General features: G+C 53.5%; 2 protein-coding genes across 8 annotated transcripts in view; both read right to left on the reverse strand.

The window, feature by feature from the left end:
- Positions 1 to 7,430, reverse strand: part of CHD4 (chromodomain helicase DNA binding protein 4) — a 29,325-nt gene extending 21,895 nt beyond the window's left edge. For 5 of the 7 annotated variants that reach the window (XM_055569113.1, XM_055569086.1, XM_055569078.1 and 2 more), the window contains exons 1-7: positions 7,272 to 7,430; positions 6,259 to 6,436; positions 2,763 to 2,884; positions 2,350 to 2,565; positions 2,043 to 2,161; positions 1,677 to 1,918; positions 127 to 254 (exon numbers count right to left, since the gene is read on the reverse strand). In XM_055569113.1, coding sequence (XP_055425088.1) covers positions 127 to 254; positions 1,677 to 1,918; positions 2,043 to 2,161; positions 2,350 to 2,565; positions 2,763 to 2,884; positions 6,259 to 6,358 — 927 coding nt within the window. In that variant the 5' untranslated portion in view covers positions 6,359 to 6,436; positions 7,272 to 7,430. The remainder of the gene's footprint in view (positions 1 to 126; positions 255 to 1,676; positions 1,919 to 2,042; positions 2,162 to 2,349; positions 2,566 to 2,762; positions 2,885 to 6,258; positions 6,437 to 7,271) is intronic. The other 2 variants (XM_055569103.1, XM_055569093.1) reach the window with 1 other exon arrangement.
- Positions 7,431 to 18,818: 11,388 nt separating this feature from the next.
- Positions 18,819 to 20,571, reverse strand: LPAR5 (lysophosphatidic acid receptor 5). The gene has a single exon (XM_055566080.1). The coding sequence runs from the start codon at positions 20,507 to 20,509 to the stop codon at positions 19,406 to 19,408; it is 1,104 nt and encodes a 367-aa protein (XP_055422055.1). The 5' UTR covers positions 20,510 to 20,571; the 3' UTR covers positions 18,819 to 19,405.
- Between the last annotated feature and the right edge of the window lie 327 nt (positions 20,572 to 20,898).

Raw genomic sequence — 20,898 nt, forward strand, 5'->3', positions numbered from 1 at the left:
TGTTCTATGATCAACTCCCCACATACTTCAGCAACCATCATGAAAGGTGAATCCTGAACTAAGCCACCATCCTCTACACGGGCTAAGGCACCATCACCAGGGGACAGGGACAGGCTGGGCTCTCACCGAGGATCTCTTCCGCTTAGAACCGAAACCTCCCAGCTTGATTTTCAAGGGAGCTACTTTCTTGGGTTTAGGCTTCTTGGCATCGGGGACACGAGGGCTGCCCTTGGGCTTCCTCCGAGCATTGGGACCTAAATCAGGAGAAAGCAAGTGAGATCATGCAGTCCAAACATCCATGACAGAGCAGAACACGGGGAAAAGGAAATATTCACCACCCAGTCTTTCCACTGGGTTGGCCAAAAAGTGCCTTTTTAAGTAAAAGTAAGACACGTTTTTCACGTTGGAGGAACTTTATTGCACAATGTATCCATCATTTTGTTCCACTACTTTCTGCCACTTTTCTGGCAACTTCATAATTCTATCTTCCCAAAACTTATTATCTTTTTGAGCAAAGAACTGTCCCAGATGCCTTTTACAGTCTTGCAGGGAACCGAACTTTTTTCCATTAAGAGAATTTTATAAAGATAAAAATATATGGAAATCTGAAGGTGCAATGTCTGATGAACAGGGTGGATAAATCGGAACTTCCCAGCCAGGTTATAACTGTTTTTGCCTTGTCATCAAAGAAATGTGCAATCTTGCCTTACCCTGATGGAGCTCATAATAAAGGACTCCTTTCCAATCCTACCACAAACACAACATCACCTTTGTTAGGATGGAGACCAGTCTTTGATGTAGTTGGTGGTGGTTCATTTCACTTGCCTCAGGATCTCTTCTGTTCCACGTTACTATACAGCATCCACTTTTCATTGCCCATCACAATTTGTTTTAAAAATGGAATGTTTTTGTTACGTTTAAGTAGAGAATTCCATATGGAAATACAGTTAAGATTTCATTTAACTTACATGGAACCCAAACATGAAAGCGATGAACATAACCAGGCCAGTGCAAATGATTTTCAACACTTGATTTGGATTTTTTGAGTATGTCAGCAATCTCCCATGTGGTATACAATGTTGACTGTTCTCAATTAATGTCTTGATTTGATCGCTATCAACTTCAGTTGGTCTACCCAACCATGGAGCATTGTCCAGCGAGAAACCTCCAGCCCAAACCTTTGCAAATGACTTTTGACACGTTCGATCAGTCACAGCACCTTCTCCACATATTGCACAAATCTTTTTTTGCATTTCAGTTGCTTTTTCACCTTTCTTGAAATAATAAAGCATAATATGCCAAAATGTTGCCTTTCTTCTTTTGTCTTCAATATAAAAATGACTACACAAAAATTCAATTTTGGTAGTTTTTTTTAAAATGCACACTGATAGGACAATAATCACAATACGATCTAACAAAACTGTTTCAAATAAAAAAAAAAAAAGGACAACTAAGCGAGACTACAGCCATCTTATGGAACACAATCGAAGGAACTTTTTGGCCAACCCAACAAAATACGCCCCACCTAAAACATTTCTACACTGACCTTCCCAAATTTCCCTCCTGATCCAAGATTCATCCTTCCCTCCTAGCTTCTATCTTTGGGCTGACAGAACAGCGCATCCACACGTCTGCCAACCACACTAGCCCCCATTTCCACTGGGTCCCATTTTCACCTTTGCCCTCCTTGGTCTTGGCCTTGCGGATAGGCACCTCCACAGGGGGTGGAGGCGGTGCCACTTCAGTGGCCGTCACCATGCTCTCAACCACGGCCACCGCTGCCGCTGCAGCTGCTGCCACAGAAGCCCCAGAACTGCCTTTGAAGGGATTGTTGGTGCTGAACTCCCGCCACTTCGCACCCAAAACCATCATCATCTTGGAGACGGCGATCTTGGGGTTTTTGGCAGCAATGAGGGGTCTGGAGGAAAAAAGGCAGGAACAGAAGAGGAAAAGTTTAAAAATAAAAGATAAAAGATGGGGATGGAGGTAAGAAGAGATAACGGAAGTGCACTCCACCCCATCCCCAAGACCCTCCTGTTTACCTAACAAACTGGCTGAAGGCCTTGTAGTTGGTAAGGGTGCGATAATCCTCCTCAGAGAACACATGGTCGATGTCTTCCATGCCCCAGTCTTCCAAGAGCTGAGCTGATGACTTAGGCTCCTGCAGAGAGAACAGGGTCAAGGCTTGATTCCGAGCGCCCACACTCACCAGAGGATGTGAGCTGCAACTAAGGCTGGCAAGTCCAGGGTAAGACCAAATCATTAGAAACAGGAGGAGAGAACTCAATCTCAGGGGCAGCAGAGTGTCTGGGAAGCAAAGGATAGAGAAGAAGGTGGAAATGCACGCACCTTTGAGTCGTCGTCATCCTCGTCCTCCTCCTCCTCCTCTTTCCGCTTGGATTTACTCTTCTTCTCCTTCTTAGGGCCCAGCTTCTTCTTCTTCTTCTTACCAGGGGTATAGTCGCTGCCTTCGCTGTCTGAGCGCAGGGCCACCTCTTCTTCCTCCTCCACAAACTCCGGCCCCTCCCCAGAGCTGTCCCCCAGCTGCCGGCATAAGAGCAAATGCTGGAGCAGGGAAGGAGGGGAGAGGGAGACAGACACACACATGCTACACACATGCTGACCTCAGGACAGCCCCGAGGCGACGCCTGGGACCTGGCAACCCACTCCAGGGCCAGCAAGCGAAGGCCCCAGCCCTCCAGCCCTTCTCAGGGCTCCTCCTGTGTTCCTCCTACTCCCCATGACATCAGTCACCCACTCACCTCCTTTTTTTGGCGCTTGCTCTTAGGGATTTTAGGGTCCCGAGGTTTCTTAGGCTTTTTCTTCTTCTTGAGCTTTGGAGTCTCTGCTTCTGACAAGTCCTCTTCTGGGTCTTCTTCGTTTTCTACATTTATTTAGCAAAGAATGGTATGCAGAAAAGAGATCAATAGCAAAAGGTTAGCACCTAATCCAGAGGCTTTAGACTTGATTCCCCCACCTCTTGTCCCAGATTCCACTGAAGAGAGCTGCTACACACGCCACCAATGGAAGCTGATACTCCAGACAGAAACAGAGAGCTGGAGATCTTTGAAACAGGCCTACAGGGCCAAACTGGGCCCACCTCAGGCAGCTGCCCAGATCCTGAGCAGAAGTCCTCTATACGCTCACCAGGGCAGCCAAATCAAGCTGCACACAGTTAACCAAGGAAGAGAAATAGGTCCAGCCCTCCTGTATTCCAGAAACCAGGAGTGAGAATGAAAAATCCTACCCAGAAAACAAAAACCAAAGACACCACCCTTGGCACATTCCCAGAACAGTACCTGCTCAGTGGTCCCGGAAACCACATCCTTCACTAACCCCCTTTGGCTCATCACTGCTCCAGAACCTCTAAGCCCCAGATTCAGCTTGCCAGCCTAGTATCATGCCCACTCCCAAACCGGACTTCCCTTCCCCATCTCCAGCCCTACTGTTCCTTCCTAGCTTCTCCTGGGTCAGTAGCCTCTTCTCCCCAGGGGCCCAAATCAGCCCAGCTGTCACCATCTCCCCCCCTTCCTCCTCCCATCTGGCTCCGCCTCCTGCCGGCTGGGAGCACACACAAAGCCTGGGGTAATGCTGAGAGCTCCAGGGCAGGCATAGGTGGGAAGGGGCACCGAGGGTGGGGGAGAAGGCCAGGAGGCAGCTTTCTTTGTAACAGACATTCATACCAGCGCACCAGCTCCCTCCTCCCTCCTTCCCAAGCCACCCCCGCCCAAGGAGAGGGGAGTGGAGAAGGGAGTGGAGGAGGAGGGAATGCCTCACCCACTGAAGAGAGGGAAAATGGCTCCTGACCACAGAAGCCAGCCCAGGGCACCCAGCTGCCAACAGAGGACAGACAGGAAGTGGCAGGGGAGGGGGGTGGGGTGGAGAGAGGTAGCCAGAGGGGAAAAGACTACCATCTCATAGATTTCCCAAATGATCACCTGGCCCCACGTCCAAACGCCACTTCTCCTAACACTACCCTGGGATGACACAGTTCGCAAGACACCATTCTAATGTCCTAGGCAAGGATACCCACGACACCTTGAAGAGGGACCCCACATGAGGGCCTGAGTTACTCCCTCAATCGTTAGGATTTCGATTATCAGAGCTAAGGTTTAACAAAAGTTTGGGGGTACTGTGTCAGAGTACACAACCTTCTTTCTGACACCCAAAAGGTTGGCCTTCCTTGCAGGATGGAAGCCCACAAGAAGTCTCTGAAACTCAGCTTCCTCATCACCTCTACCCAGAGTGCAGGCCACAGATCCTAAAGCACCTCTAACAAGGTTACAAGCTGCCACCTATCCAACCGGCTGAGAAAAAGGGAGCAGCACCTAGAATAGTGGACAACAGTCTCCGACACAGGTTCTTAGCTCCTGGCCCCTAGAACTGGCCCGAAAATGCCTCTGGCTCCACCCTTCCGTGAGGGGCAGATACTGGGGAGCAAGATACACTGGACAAAGCGCCATCAGCCTCCCCCTTTCCCTCTCAGCCGGGGATCAGGCCAGGCACAAGACAGCCCCTCCCATTCCCCTGGGAATGGAACACCAGCTTGGATCTCAGCAGAAAGAACCATTTTCTTAGGCCCTTCTCCCAAGTCATCCCTGTACTGTCCCTGTCCCCAGTCAGCTACATCTCTAAGAGTCACCATCAAAGCTGGAAGTGGAGACCGGGACAATTCACATAGGCAAAGGGGACTCCCTTCCATCCACAGAAGACCCTCCAACTTCTCAGGCAGATGTGCTGACCTGGCAAAAGGCAAACTGGCTGATACAGAGGAAGATTTGGGATAGGGGCAGGAATGGGGTGTGGCAGGTGGAAAAACTGGGTCACACTACAGCTTGGGGCAGAGTTCACCCTGGGAGCCCGCACAGTTCCCAGTCAACACAGGGGCAGCCCCAGCCCGAGGGGCCAACGGGAAACACAGATGTGGAGCCAGCACAGAATCCTCTCGCCACCATCACTCTCCCCCGCATCCAGGGCCACAGCACAGAAACCTGCCACCGTGCCCTCCACGGTGACAGGATTCAAGCCTCTGATTCAAGTTTCTGATCCCAGCAGCTGAAGACTCAACAAGAACACTGACCCTCTCTCCTAAGTGGCCCTGGGGGGAAGGGGAGACTTCCAACTAAGAAAGCGCCAAACGTGGAACCATCTTTCCCAGACCACCTCAACTTGCAGCTGGAGCTAAGGAGAGAGAAAGCAAAAGGGAAAGATGTTTGCTGGGAAACAAAAACAGAGCCAGCAGGATCCCATCTTAATATACACAGAGAAAATGAAATGACAGGTAAACAAAAAGATGAAGAAACCAAGTAGGTGACTTAGCTAGGTGCTCTAAAGAAAGGACAAAGGAGACAGAGATCCACTTTACAAACATAACAACAATCATCATTTGAGGATAGACAAGAGTCATTCCAATCAGGCAGGGTGGTTAAAACAATTCGGGTTTGGCCAGTCCAAGGAGCCACCCCAAATCACAGACAGCACAACCCCCAACACACCTACACAAACACTTCACACCACCAGCCCAAACCCTAGGCTACCTGAGCAGGGCAGAGCCTTCTGGGAAAAAAGCCAGGATTAAACCGACTTGCCAGAGAAAGAGGGGTGCCGAGGGTATCACCTCCCTTCTTTCTGCCCCTCCTAATGTATCCTGCAGGCTATGACATCCTACCCCAACCCCACTCTTAACATTCCAGCAATCTGCCTGACTAAAAGCGCTCTAGATAGCAGTTGAGGAGCGCAATTCAAACTTCACACAGTTGAAACTGCACAGAAAGCCGGTAACTGATCAGAAGCTAAAAATAATCAGAGAGTAACCCGCACTCCCTCTTTCTTTTCCACAGCAGCAACCACAAGATCCTGCTAACAGAGATGCTCTGACGGTCTCCTCCAAGAGCAATCCTCAACCCCCTCACCGCCGCTGCCGCCGCGCCCAGCCTCCAGGGGTCCCAGGCACCTGCAGTCCTTCGGGGACCCACACCAGGCAAAGCCTACCAGCCCCGAGAGCTCCCTCGACCGGGATCCGCAGAGCGTTCCCGAAGACAGTGCAGCAAGCTTGCACCGCGGTCCGCGGAGCCCAGGAGGCACATGGCTTCCACCCCCCTCGCGCCAGAGCTCCGCAGAAGGGAACCACTCCCTGCGGATGCCCTCCACCTCAGGCTGCATGGTGGGAGCCCAGAAACTCAACCCTGCCTCTCTACAGCCACTAGGGAGGGCCCAGATGGCTCCTTCCTGCCCGGGGGCCCTGGGGGAAGGTGTTACCTGGGTGGGGTGGGGGCAGACTGTTGTTCAAAAGTGCATCCATGTCGTCCTCCTCGCTGCCCGCGGAGCAGGGGGACGGGGAGCCCAGGCCCGAAGCCATCCCCTTCCGCTCCCGGCCAGGGAATTGGCCCAGCTGCTCCTGCCTGCGGCCTGGGGCCCTCGACACTGGCCCGAGTCACTGTGCGGGGGAGGGGGGAGAGAAAGAGAACAGTCAGTGACGCGCACGGCCCCCTCCCCCACCCCGCCGCGCTTTCCGCCCACCCCAGCCCCCCCTCAGCCACCCGAGCAGGGCACCCGAACCACTCAGGCTGAACTTAGTTCCACACTCCCGGGGGCGGCCCGGAAGCCGGTTCCCCGACTGAAGCCCCCCGGAGAGCTGTGCCCCCGAGGGCAGGCCGGTGTCGGCGTGGGGAGGGGAGAGGCCGCTGGACGGAGCCGGGCGTGACGGGGGAGGGGGTCCGAGTGGCCGCGGTGCGGGGTGCGGGGTGGGGGCCGGGGGAGGCGGCCGGCGGCGAGGCGCTCGGGGACACAAGGTCACTTGGGGGTGGGGGGGGCGCCTCCCTGCGCCTGGGGAGGGGCTAGTCCCCAGACAGGGCAGCTCTCCAAAGGCTGTCCTCTGGGACAACTCGGGCTCTCCGGAGGAGCCGCGGGGACGAGGGGGCGTGGAGGCTCGACGCTCCGGGGGGCTGGAGGCAGGGGCGTGGGGGGCCGGCACTCCCACCGGGCAGGGGGCCGAGCCACGTGTCCCGGGGGGCAAGTGAGCTGAGGGCGAGGGGGGCGCCGAGCATTGTGGGAGGCCGAGTACGAGGTGGGAGTCGCTAAGAGCGAGACTCGGGTCGGGCGAGGGCGGGGGCTGGGCGCACTGCCGGGCTGGGAGAGGCAGGGTCGGCTCCCGGGGCAGGGGGCGGTCCGCGGGTCCGGGGACGCCCGAGGAGCAGCTGGGTGAAGGAAAGACCCTCGGGGCTGGTCGGGCTGAGAGGGGCGTCTCTCTAGGAACCCTGAGCTCTCCTCACCCCGGAGCCGCCGCAGGTCGCGCTGGGTCCGGCCCGGTGTCACTCCCGCTCCGGCTCCTCCTCGCCGCGGCCGAAGGGGGGAAAATGGCTCCGGCTCCGGCGTCGCCTCTTAAAGGGCCCGAAACACCGGCCGGGAAATCCCACCGCACAGGCCCCGCCCCCCCACGGACAGCCCATAATAACCTCAACCAACTCCAACCCCCCCTCCACTACCGCCACCCTCCTCCCTAGGTCTCCCGGGCAACCCCCGCCCCCTCGTCGCTCCGGCAACCATTGGCCACGCCCCCTTCGAGAGCGCGCGCGCGTGTCACCCGGGCAACCACCCACCTCCTGGCCATCCCATAATACACACGGACACCACCCCCCCCACCACCACTACCACCCCACGCACACACACACCATACACATACATGCCAGGGTTGTTGACATCTCATGATATTGCAGACCTTTTGCAACTAACCCTTTATCCCCACCCCCCCCCCGACATCCCATAATAGCTATCCTTTGCCAACTTCTTCACTCTTGGCCCTAACGCTAACATCCCATAATAATTCGTCACCTCTCCCTTCCCATGGCCATCCCATAATAAGCATCCGTCCCAGCCCTTCAGCCTCACATCCCATAATACTCATCCCCATCCCCCACAGACATCCCATAATAACCACTCTTCATCCACCCCCAGTTTGATATCCCATAATAGTCAGAAACTCACCCCCCCATCAACGGACACTTCGGCCTCCTCCCACACACATCCCGTAATAATCAGTCTCCCACTTTCAGTACTGACATCCCATAATAACCCACCCCCTGGCGCTGGCCTCAGCCCCTGCAGGCTAGATCCTCACAACACGACCCCCAGACTTCACACATTCATTCTAGTTCCACAGCCCTTAATAACCACTCCTCCCCATCAGAGAGATATCCCATAATGATCAACAGCCATACCGTCACCCCACAGATGGACAACTAATCTCCTTTCCTCTAACACTGGAAAGATATCCCATCATTTCACTCCCCCACCCACACACTGACAGCCCATAATAATTGCAAAGAACTCGTGGTCAACCAGACATACCATAATACTCCCAGCACAACCCAGAGTCACATCCCATAATGCTTCACCTCCACTCCACTACCCCTATACCTTTTCAGTCAGACATCCCATAATATTCATACTCATACCTCCCCCATCTCCAAGGCTGTCAGTCTATTCTAACACCCACACCAGAGAGGGTGAAGCAGGCTACCCACATTGCCCTGTCCCCGCCCCAACTTGTACACACCTTCATCCCTTAATGAGCCAAAGCAGTGTCCTGGCACAAAGCCTCTTGATGTATAAGACGGACCCTCGCTTTCCTCATCCATCATTTCCAGACACCCACGAACTGACAATCAAACTAGGACCCCACCCAGTCCCACCAAAACCCAGATGTTCTCCAGACACTTACCTTCAGGTGAGTTTTCAGTAAGACCAACCAAATACCATACTGACCAGATGAGCCATTCACATAAAGTTAGCTCACCCCAAAGCATCCCATAACAATTACAAACCCCCACCTAAAGACTATTTCTCAACATTCCAGCAGTCCTTACCCCATACCACCTCCCCAAGTCAAGCAGTCCATTCTCCTTCCTATGAATGGACATCCCACCATGGTGTGAACTGAAGATCTTGATATCTGCTCACAAAGACCCAAGATTTGCTCTCCTTATACTCATGTTTATGCAACAGATGTTGAGGGAGTACCTAGCAAGGCACAGAGCTGGGCACCATAATGCGTCCCTTCAAGAAGCCTAAACAATCAAATGCTGAGGCTAGATAGAATGTCTGGTGTCAATGAAACACAGTGCTATTTCCTAATTTCCTGTCACAGGGAATAAAACAAATCCCAACTGGTCTCAGGAGACATCAGATCCCAGTAGAGATTCTCAGTGGTCCTTCTAGAGGTGGGAGGTACTTCTAGAGGATTTACAATGTAGACGGATGGGCAAGATAATCTCCTCTCTGCTCCCTATGTACTAAGGGATTTTGATTGGAAAGTACTGTCCATCCATCCAGCAAAGCGTTTCTAATACAGAAACCCTATAATGTCATCATGTGCTTCCTTCCTGAGAGACTCCTCAACATGCCAGAATTGTTATATTTGAACACCAAGGGCTTCCCTGGTGGCTCAGACAGTAAAGAATCCATGGGCAATGTGGGAGGCCTGGGTTCAATCCCTGGGTTGGGAAGATCCCCTGAAGAGCATGACAACCCACTCCAGTATTCTTGCCTGGAGAATCCCAAAGGACAGAGGAGCCTGGCGGGCTACAGTCCATGGGGTCTTAAAGAGTTGGACACACAACTGAGCGACTAAGCACAGCATGCTTGCACACCAAATCCTGCTGACCAATGACCCACGTTTCTCATTTATATGTTCTCATTCTGTATCCTCAAGTCTCATAACAATTCCAACTGCCTCCATCTTCCTCTTGTTGAAGTCCCATTCTTGCCACCCGCAAAAAAAAAACCCTCATCACTGTATAATACTCACCATCTTCCCCTCCCGTGTACAAGTCAACATCCCAGAATGCCTTTTTCATTTATAATGCCACAAGGAAGCCTCCAGAAATATACCATTCCCTTCCTTACCTGTACCTACCCTGCAGCTACCCTGGGGACCTAACCTAAGAAAGTCAGAGAACCCAATCTTAAAATCTTTTGACCCTTAGAGAACCTGAGCCTATAGCCTATCACTTTTTCCTCTTCCTGAGCCCCAGAGAACCTGGGTGAGAACCAGTATCTCAGCACCACTTCCTTGCTGCCCTCACTCCAGACCCCAGAGTCAGCTAACATCTTCCTCTACTCTCCTGTGCCTTTTCCACACAAGTCCAAGGCCCTTGCGGGTACAACAGGTTGAAGAGCAACCGGAACTTCCTCCTAGGAGAGGCCCTTCCTGACCAGAAGTGAGTGTGTCGCCCTTCTAATCTCACTTCCCTAGAGAAAGGGCCTGGCTAGATGACCCTCCCTCCTCTGGGAACCTCAGGACTGGAGAGCTGGCAAGGAGAGATGAATTTAGGAGAGGCAGAAACTTGCTTAGGGAAATCAGCATCCCTATGCTTCCAAGCATCACTTTGCCGACAAAGGACAAAGGTCCATCTAGTCAAAACTACGGTTTTTCCAGTAGTCATGTACAGATATGAGAGTTGGAGCATAAAGAAAGCTGAGCACAGAAGAATTGATACTTTCAAATTGTGATGCTGGAGAAGACTCTTGAAAATCTGTTGGACTGCAAGGAGATCAAACCAGTCAATCCTAAAGGAAATCAACCCTGAATATTCACTGGAAGGACTGATGCTGAAGCTGAAACTCCAATACTGTGGCCACCTGATGCAAAAAACTGACTAACAGGGAGAGACCCTGATTCTGGGAAAGACCGAAGGCAAGAGGAGAAAGGGGCAGCAGAGGATGAGATGGTTGGATAACATCACCGACTCAATGGACATGAATTTGAGCAAACTCCAGGAGACAGTGAAGGACAAGGAAGCCTGGTGCTGCCATCCACAGGGTCGTGAAGGGTCAGATACGACTAAGCGACTGAACAACAACAAAGGCTTCCAAGCAGAACACCAATGATGGTGACTGGTCTCTCCCCCAGCTCCTGCCTGACTTCACTCCCCAGACCACCCTTTCAGCACATCCCCTCTGGCACACAGGCCATTTCCCTCATTCTGCAAGGCTGCCTAGTATTCCCATTCAGTTCTCTTGTCTTCAAGGTTGGGCCCCATTCATTTGTGCAAATCCTCCCCCATGCTTATTCTGAGGACTAAGAGCAAACCCTGCCCTCCTCACTTGGGGGACAGGAGGCAGCTCTTTCATTAAGGTACCATATACCTCCTTTCAGGAAGTTCTCACTAACCTACAGAGCTGCCAGAGCATTATTATGCCCTCCTCTCTCTCCCCATTTCTTTAGGGGATCCAGCCTGCCTCTGGGCCTCAAATTTCGTTCTGTAATGTCTACATCTGCCCCATACCCTCTTCTTCCCACATATACACCAAGTTACCACAGAGATTCATAAACCAGGAGAAGAGTTTTGTAACTGGGTAGTCACAGCTTCTTGTCTGTGGAGACACACATGGTCCCTTTTGTCCACCACAGCCCTTTACCCCATCCTGCCGGTTGTACCCACTTACCCCTTGGCTCCTCTTACGCCCCACCTCTCCCTGATAACCCACAAGGAGTAGATCAAAGGCTCTTCTTTCCTTGAGTTCCAGGGGGGCTAGGATGTTCATGTCACTGTTGTGGTCTTTCCGCCTCTGTGCTCCCCCTTCCTACCCTGGCCCCAGGCTCCCCTCCCAGATAAATTATAAATAAACCACCAGCGAGATTGGCCCACAGAGACTAAGGGTGGGATAATCTCCTGATTAATGCACCCAGGGGGACAGCCTCTCTAGCCTGTTACTTTAGTGTTCTGCTTCCCTCCCAGAAGAACCTAGAATAACAGAGTGGGCTGTCCATGGAGTTTTCAGCACATACTCTGTAGTACCCTCTCCATCTCTGTTCTGTGAGTCCCAGAAACTCTGTTCGCTAGGCATCTAAGAGTGTTCCTGCTGTCAGAAAAGGGGGTTTAGGAAAGCAACATAGGACAGAAAAGCCACAGGGACAGTGTAGGCCGACGACTAGGCAGGAGGGAGGTGGTACAGGGCTGGGGGGCACCACCGCACATGTGTCCTGAAGAAGCCAACTCAGTCTTGCTCCTCCGGTGCGACTGCAAGGTGGCACAGCTCCCCTGGTTGGACCCCTACCTGAGCTACAGTCCAGCCAGAACTCAGGCCTCCTCACCGCAGGCTTGGACTCAGCCACCCTTGTAGCTCACAAGCGGTTTAGGGACCCAGGTGTCCAGGGTTCAGATCCGGCTAGCTCCAGTCTGCCCCCGGGGCCTCTTCAAACAGCTGTCACGGACGAACCTCTCCAGCCAGTCACTCTTGCCAGGCCTCAGGTCTGGCTCCAGGGCTCACCCCACCCTCCCCAGCTCCTTCCCTCCCTCTTCCTTCCTTTCCTTCCCCCTCCCCCCTCCCCAGAGCTTCACCTACTCAGGACAGCCCCACCCAGCTGCGCTGGGCACATCCCATAATAATCCTTCTCCTTGCTAGCCCCCACCCCCCCCAAAAAAAGAGAGAGGCGGCCATCCCATAATAGCCACCCACAAGAGACATTCCGCGGTGACCGCCCCCTCCCTGCAGAGCTGCCGGGAGCAGCCATCCCATAATAGCTGGCCGCCTGTTTTACTGGTTACGGCTGTGGAGGGAGCTGGAGAGGAAATGGAGGGGAGGGGGAAGGAGAGGAGGATCAACGGCCCCCACTTTGTGGAAGGGAGTGACAAGGGGAAGGACAGTGACCCAAGGGGATGGGGAGCCAAGGGGACATGGACAGGTGGGAGGTGTGGCCCACTGGCCACCACAACCCTGCTTTGGGACCTTCTCCGCATCCTCAGGGGGTTCGTTTCCCCTTCAGCACCCGGAGGTGGCTACTAGTTAAGGAAGATGCCTAGGATGGGTTGAGGTGCTCAAACAGCCAGAGTGTGGGGGGTGGACTTCAGGTGTTCTCCTTGGGCCATGTACGGAAGAACGCAGACCTTAGAGACGATGGCTAGAGAGTAAAGGGTGGGGGGGTCGGAGAAGCTCTCCTCAGGCCCTCCCCATTCTGCACCACCATCCCATAATAATCCCCCAGCCCCACTCCCCCTCCCACACACGACATCCCATAATATCTTCTGGAGAAGCAGTCCCCGCAGTAGATACAAAGAGCTATCCCATAATATGCTCCCCCACCCCCACTCGCCACCCCCCCCAACTTGGCCCCCCCCTCAGTCACATGCAGCCGGTGCCATCCCCCGCTGCTCCCCCCTCTGGCCACCGAAGGCCTTGCCAGCCCATAATACTCTTGCCTCTGGTCGCAGGAGGCCTCCAGCCCATAATATTCCCTTCCACCACCACCCCCCCTTTCCCGCCCCGCACCCCTTCCTCCCGCCTCCAGTTGGAGCCGGGCCTCACCAGCCCATAATATTCCCCAGTCTCCTAAGGCTGCTCCAGCCCATAATACTCTCCCTGTCTCCTAAGGCCTCTCCATCCCATAATACTGCCAGACGCCTGACCTGTGGGCCAAACCCCAGCCCGTTCCACACATCGAGGCTGTGTCAGCGCCGCCGGTCTCCCTCCCTGTCCCTCCCTCCTCCCGCCTCGGCGCTCTCCCTCCCAGGCTGTCTCCCTTCCGCCCTCCAGCCCTGGGCCCCTCTCCCGGCCCCACCAGGGCCTGCCCGGGCCCTCACTTCCCCTCCAGCCTCCTCTTTTGCCCTTTCTCCTCTGCTTGGTTCTTCATCCCATGCCCCCTCTCCTCTCCATTCGGGCACTTTCCCACCCACTTCTCTGTCTGTGGAATGGACAAGGGGCCGGTGAGGAGAGAGTGCCCCCAGAGGGCGACAGGCCAGTCACTGCCCCGGCCTCCTCCTTGACCAAGCACCGTGAAAGCTGGCCCCGCCTGCCTTGCTCACCCATCCCTGGCCTTGGTTCTGATTGCTGGCAGAGCTCCATCTGGGCGAGGATTCACCTGGAACCCTTGCTGTCTTCCAGAAACTCTCCCCTTGGGCATCAAAAGCCGACTTCACCAACAGCCTGTCCTCCCCAGACCCTGGTTGGAAAGAGAGCTCCCCCTTATGGGATGTCTCTCAGGTGCCTTTCAAGGGTGACCTCATTAACCCTCACTAGAACCCAATAAGTAGATGCTATGATCCCCATTTCATGGGGAAATAGAGGTTCAGAGAGGTTAAACAACTTCCAAGGTCACACTGCCAAGAAGTGACAGAGCCAAAATTAGTCCCCAGGTTTGTTTGATGGCAAAGTTCTGAGAGCCTTTGGGATTCTCCAAGCCCCTGGGAGAAACTTCACTCTTCAGGGTTTTCAGTGCTCCTCTGGAAGAGACAGCATGGTGACAGTTCCCCAGCCTCCCTGGTCTCCAGGTCTCCTGAAAGAAGGAAGAAGGAAGGCTCCGTGGGAGGTTAACCTCCCCCTCCACTTTTCTTCAGGGGACTCCAGGTGGCAACCCCACAGGGATTTCCTTCATGCTCCAGGGCTAATAAGCATCTCTCCTTGTTCTCCTGAATTTACCTCAAGACCAGTGATTGTTCCTCTTCCCCCAGCTTCTCTCACCACATGGACGGACCATTCTACAGAGGATATGGACCTTGAGGAAAACCATGGAGTGGTGTCCTCTTTGGTTTAGTTGGTGGACAATCAGGAGTGCTGTCTTGGAAATGTTGGGCACATCCCAGGTGGGGGAGGGAGTGCATGAAGGCTGAGGTGTCCAGCTTTGGGTGCTATCCTTGAGCCATGCCCTTCCAAACCCCCTCGATGTGGTATGTTTTAGGGCCCAACACCATTGGAACCATGAATGAGCCCTGTTCTCAGCGCTCACTCAGCCACAGTGGGTTCTGCACTGGGGCGGAGGCAGGTGGAGAGGAAGGGCTGGTGTGTTGTAGGGTGAGTGAGTTAGGAGCCCACGGAGGAAGAACTCCATTGAGTGGAGGGACAGGTGACACAGTGGACTCAAGGTGAGAGAGTGGTGGCCTACATGAGGAGGGAAGGAGAGGAAAGGATGCCAAGGAGTGGTGGGTGGAAGGGAACCAGGGATGAGACAGTGGGCTGTAAAGGAAGGGGAGATACAGTAGGGTGTTCTGTGAAGAGTAGAGGACTTTGGGAGTCGCAGAGACACTGTCCCACTTCCTGGTTGTGTGACATTAGAACCTCAGCTCCTCCAGGATGTTTCATCTGTAAAGTGGGGGTAATCATTATTCCTAACTCAGAGGGTTATTGTAATAATTAAATAAAATAATGCATTTTGAGCACAAAACTAAGGTCTTGGCATGAAGTGAACTGAAGTGAAAGGCACTCAGTTGTGTCTGACTTTTTGTGACCTCATGGACTATACTAGAGTCCATGGAATTCTCCAGGCCAGAATACTGGAGGGTAGCCTTTCCCTTCAGGGGATCTTCCCGACCCAGGGATCTAACCTAGGTCTCCCGCATTGCGGGTGAATTCTTACCAGCTGAGCCATGGGGAAGCCCAATTGCATAGAAAATATTTTTACAATGTGTTCACACACTTCTCCCTGTGTCTGAGATTTTCTCATTTTCCTCCTTTGGGTTTTCCTAACCCCCCAAAAGCCTGGTAGGCTGTAGTCCATGGGGTCGCTGAGGGTCGGACACGACTGAGCGACTTCACTTTCACTTTTCCCTTTCATGCATTGGAGAAGGAAATGGCAACCCACTCCAGTGTTCTTGCCTGGAGAATCTCAGGGATGGGGGAGCCTGGTGGGCTGCCGTCTATGGGGTCGCACAGAGTTGGACACGACTGAAATGACGCAGCAGCAGCAGCAACCCCCCAAAAGGTAAACTTCTGGACACAGGGTGGTCTCTGGATTTCCCACATGTAGTTGCCATTACATTGGCCACCCAGTCATCGAGGGATCCTGTGAAAATAGCAGTGACTGCAGACATCCTTAAACTTCCTGTTCGTATCAGGTTCTGCTCATTCCTCCTCTGCCTGCAACATCTCCTGAATCTAATCTCTGCACTGTGCAGCATATGGGATCATAGTTCCCCAACTAGGGATCAAACCAGAGCCCCCTGCGTGGAAGTGCAGAGTCTTAACCACTGGACCGCCAGGGAAGTCCTCCTGAATCTATTCTTGCCTCTCTGTTCTCATGGAAACCCTGTGGATACATTGTCCACTGGAGTTTAAATGATGGAGAGTCCACACTGGAGAAAACTCATTTCCATCTGCCTCTGAAAGCACACCTCCTGGATCCACCCCCTCACCTGTCTTTCTCCTTAGACTCTTCCCCGCCTCATTTCCCTGTAGTTTATCCCACACAGTGTGTCAGGGTGGGCTGAACCTCCCTTAAGAACCTCCAGGGACTGTCCAGTGCCCAATAAATTAATGGTCAGTGCCTTCCCCTGCATTCTTCCATCTTCCATCTTGAATAATAACTATCGTTGACTTGTTCTTTGGTCCATGCTAGATAGTAAACTACTTCACAACAAGGTTCTACTGTTCATTTTGTTGTTGGGTCACTAAGTCATGTCTAACTCTTTGTGACCCGTGGACTGTAGCCCACCAGGCTCTTCTGTTCATGGGATTCTCCAGGCAAGAATACTGGAGTGTGGAGAAGGAAATGGCAACCCACTCAAGTATTCTCTCCTGGAGAATCCCATGGATCTCCTGGCAGGAGCCTGGCAGGCTACAGTCAGTGGGATCGAATAAAAAAAAAAAAAAAAAAGAATACTGGAGTGGGTTGCCATTTCCTCCTTCAGGGGATCTTCCTGACCCAGGGATCAAACTTATATCTTCTGTATGGGTCAGGGGGATTCTTTACCACTGAGCCATGGGGAAGCCCAATTGTTCATTACAGCAGTAATTAACATTGTAATTCAACTATACTGCAATAAAAAATAAAAAAAGAAAAATGATTCAACTGTTCATCATTTCAACAAATATTTATTAGGAACTTCTTTGGCACCAGACACTGTTCTGTATGCTGGGGATACACCAGAGAACCAAAGATCCCTCCCCCCAGGGAGCTTACATTCTACTTGCCGGGGGGGGGGGTGGGGCGGTGAAGGGGAGACAGACAATAAACTATAAAACATAATAAATAAATAAGTAAATTATATAGCAAGTTAGAAGATACTTGCTATGTGAGCTTTAATTGCTTTGGAATTCATCCACTTATCTGCATATAAAAATACTCAAATAGAGAACTCCCTGGCAGTGCAGTGGTTAGGACTCCATGCTTTCGCTACTGAGGACATGGGTTCAATCCCTGGTTGGGGAACTAAGATCCTGTAAGCCATGCAATGTGGCCAATGCAAACAATTTTTAAAAACTGTTAGGTTCAGTTTGGATAGGGCAAAATGCTGAGACTTTGGATGATGATGACATTTGATGCCCCCAGGTCTGGAAGGTCTGAACGCTAAGGACGGAGCAATTGATGGAGCAGGTACTAACCTGCAAACCACCAGGCCTCGTCTACAGCAGCAGAAGGCTATTAACCTCAGACCAGACAGAGGAAAGCTCTGCTTCACGGCTCTCAGGGAGGATGCTGGGTCAGTTCTCTGGTTTGGCCACCAGGGGTCATTTTACCCTTGTAAATCACTATCTGGAGGACTCAGGTAAACACAAAAGGCTTAGTACGAACTAAAACACACAGTGGCACAGCCTGGGAAACTCTGACAGTCACACACAGACACAGACACACACACACACATGCACACACACAGAAACATACAGCAGTGAGAAACAGAAATGCATGCAGGACATGGACATGAGCATGTCACCAACTCCCTTGTTAATCTCACTAATAATGTCAGGGTCTTAGGATGACATGGGGCTTCCCTGGTGGCTCAGAGGTTAAAGCGTCTGCCTGCAATGCAGGAGACCTGGGTTCTATCCCTGGGTCGGGAAGATCCCCTGGAGAAGGAAATGGCAACCCACTCCAGTATTCTTGCTTGGAGAATCCCATGAATGGAGGAGTCTGGTGGGCTACAGTCCACGGGGTCCCAAAGAGTTGGACACAACTGAGCGACTTCACTTAGGACGACATAGTGCCAGCCCAGACTCCATTCAAGAAGGAAGGAACAGTAGGTGGCCGGCAAATCAGACTTCCATTTCCTTACTTTCAGCTCACTAAGAGCAGTCACCCTGTTTCTGCCCTCCTGTCCATCATTCATCGGATTTACTTCCGTGTAAACTTCTTGCCTGGCTCTTGTTCTGTTCCCTTTTCCCTGCCCAGAGAAACTCCCACCCCCACTTCCTCCTGAGTATTTGTGCATTTCGTTCCACCCCCACCTCCCGCTGCAGCTCCAGGATCCCCAGATAGTGCTCCACTGGGGTAGAGCACCTAAGTGCCTTGCCCCCACCCCCACCCCCAGAAGCTGCAAGCCTTACAGACTACAACTGGCAATTGACTTGAGCACTGCTCTTTCCCTGGCATTAATAAAAATAATGTATATAATAGCCTGGGAAGAAATCACACAAACTCTAATACTTGAGTACTGGTATAGTTCTAAAGCATGATCTGGGGATGGATTCTTTTAGAAAGTCTAAACTATTTTCATAATAATACAACTAAGCTGTTATTTGTCCTTTTCACTCATTCTCTCACAAGGAGATGATGGAATTTCCCAGAGGCTTCGTGACACTGTTGCTCTCACAGCTATTGGAATGTGCGCTTGCCTATTTCCGTTTTTAAAGTTATTCTTTTTTACTTCTAATATGGTTAAGTATCAAAAGAACAAAGTATCAGCAAAAGTTCTTTGGAATGCTCCATGTTTAAGAGTGTAAAAGGGTCTGAGACCAACAAGTCTGAGAACTGTTACTTTAGAACAAGAATGTTCTCCTCATTGTATTATAGGTGAAGCAGCAGACGGGGCGCCAGCTGGAGGGGGAAGAACTGAGGACCTAGAATGGAGGAGATCTTGAAGGGGGAAGGCAGGACCTAGAAAGGGGACTAGGGACCAAGAACTTGGAGGGAAAACTCCTCTAACTCAATTTTGCCCTGCCCCCAACTATCCATGCTCGGTGTCAGGTCTAAATTGTTTGAAGTCACTAGACAAAAAGGAAACCAATTCAGTGAGCATCCAATACGCTTTTGTATTATTAATATTATGCCTCAGTGCTGGGCAGGCGGAGCCTCCTAAGACTCCCTGTCTGCTGTGGTTGGTCTAAAGGCAGGACACCCATCTTCCGCTCCATCTACCAGCTGTGGGCCGCGTTTCCTGCCCACCAAGGACATTTCATCCAGTCTCCTGCCTCTACATGGGCAGGTTCACAGCAACACTTTTCTAGGGGCTGGGGAAGGGGTCCTCCCCTGCTCACCATCACCCCCAGTTAAAGACATTTCCAGCGGCGCTCTTCCTACCGCGCGCCCCTGGGCCCCACACTTCGTTCTCTTCTGCATCCGGGAGCGGGAGCTGCCACTCCTAAGTCCCAGCGCCCACTCTACCGCCCCCCGGTGCACACCCCGGCGTGTCTGAGAGTACCAGAGGCGCGGGAGTGGGGGTAGGGGTGGGACCGTGCTCTGACACGAACGACTGTGCGTTCAGAAGGACGAATCCTCGTGGGATGGGGTGAAGGATGACCGGGGATCGGAGGGCTGGAGCTGCCCCTGGCTGGTTGTGGTCAGAGTAGAGGCGTGGGCAGTCTCGGTGAGCGGTTCAGCGAGCGCCTCCTGAGCCCCGTTGGCGGCCAAGGTCCTGTCTCGGAGCGGGGCTCTCAGGCCTCGCAGGGTGTTGCGGAAGCCCTCCGCGCTGAAGTAGTACACGAGGGGGTCGAGCACGCAGTTGGCACCGGCCAGCAGCACCATGACCATCAGCACCCCGCGCACCTTCTTGCGCGCCTCGGAGCTGGCGGGCACCACCTCGCCGCGTAGCAGCCCGTACACGGCCAGCGTGGCGTTGTAGGGCACGAAGCACAGCAGGAAGATGACCAGGCTCGCCAGCAGGAGGCGCACAGTCTTCCGCCGCCGCTGGCTCCGCGTGGCGTCGGGCCGCGCCAGGGTCCAGAAGACGCGGCCCGACGAGTAGACCACGGCCGCCAGGGGCAGCAGGAAGCCCAGCGCCTCGGCCAACAGCAAGAGCGGCAGTAGGCTGCCCTTCCACAGCTTGTCGCTGAAGCTCTCGAAGCAGAGGGACACGTTGCGGCCGTCTCTGGCGCAGGACGAGGGCTGATGCGCCAGGATGGTGGGTACGGCGAACACCAGGATGAGCGCCCACACGCCCAGGCAGAGCAGCCGCGCCACGCTGGGCCGCCGCAGGTGGCGCAGCCGCAGCGGGTGCACGATGGCGGCGTAGCGGTCCACGTTGATGAGCGTCAGGAAGATGCAGCTGCCGTACATGTTCATCTGGAAGACGGCGCCCGCCAGCTGGCACAAAAAGTCCGGGAAGGGCCAGTAGTGCCGCGCGTAGTAGGACAGGCGCAAGGGCAGCGAGAGGGTGAAGAGCAGGTCGCTGGCTGCCAGGTTGCACATGTACACGCTCACCACCGAATGCACGCGCAGCGCGCGCAGGAAGACCCAGAGGGCCAGCGCGTTGAGGGGGAGCCCGGCCGCCAGCACCACGCTGTAGACCACCAGATGCAAATGATGGATGGGCTGGTAGTCTGGGCACTCGGTGGGAAGAGACTTGGCCGAGGAGTTGGCTTGCATCGTGCCACTGTGCGCCGAGGAGCTAGGCTGGGGGCATCAGGGGGCGCACCCACGTCCTAGCATCTCCAGTCTCTGGGGCCGGGGCCTGGGGGCTGCACAGAGAGCCCCAGAGCAAACGGAGGTTCAGCATGGGCGTGTGGGTTGTGGTTGCAAGGCAGCCGGCCTGGGGGAAGGTGGGGAGCAGTGGGATGCCTTTGGTCACAGCCTCATGGGCAGTGGAGACCTGAAACAGGAGGGAAGCCAGAAGTCAAGATAAGGCAAGGAAGGGCTGAAGACACAAATGTTATGGAGCTGAACTCCCTGGCCTCTTGAGACCTTTTTCAGCCTCAGACCTTTCCCTTACCTTCCTTCTGTGTCCAGAACAGCTTTCTGCAGCCGTCTCCATGGCA

Source organism: Bubalus kerabau, chromosome 1 (genome assembly GCF_029407905.1).
Source record: "Bubalus kerabau isolate K-KA32 ecotype Philippines breed swamp buffalo chromosome 1, PCC_UOA_SB_1v2, whole genome shotgun sequence".
Lineage (NCBI taxonomy): Eukaryota > Metazoa > Chordata > Mammalia > Artiodactyla > Bovidae > Bubalus > Bubalus kerabau.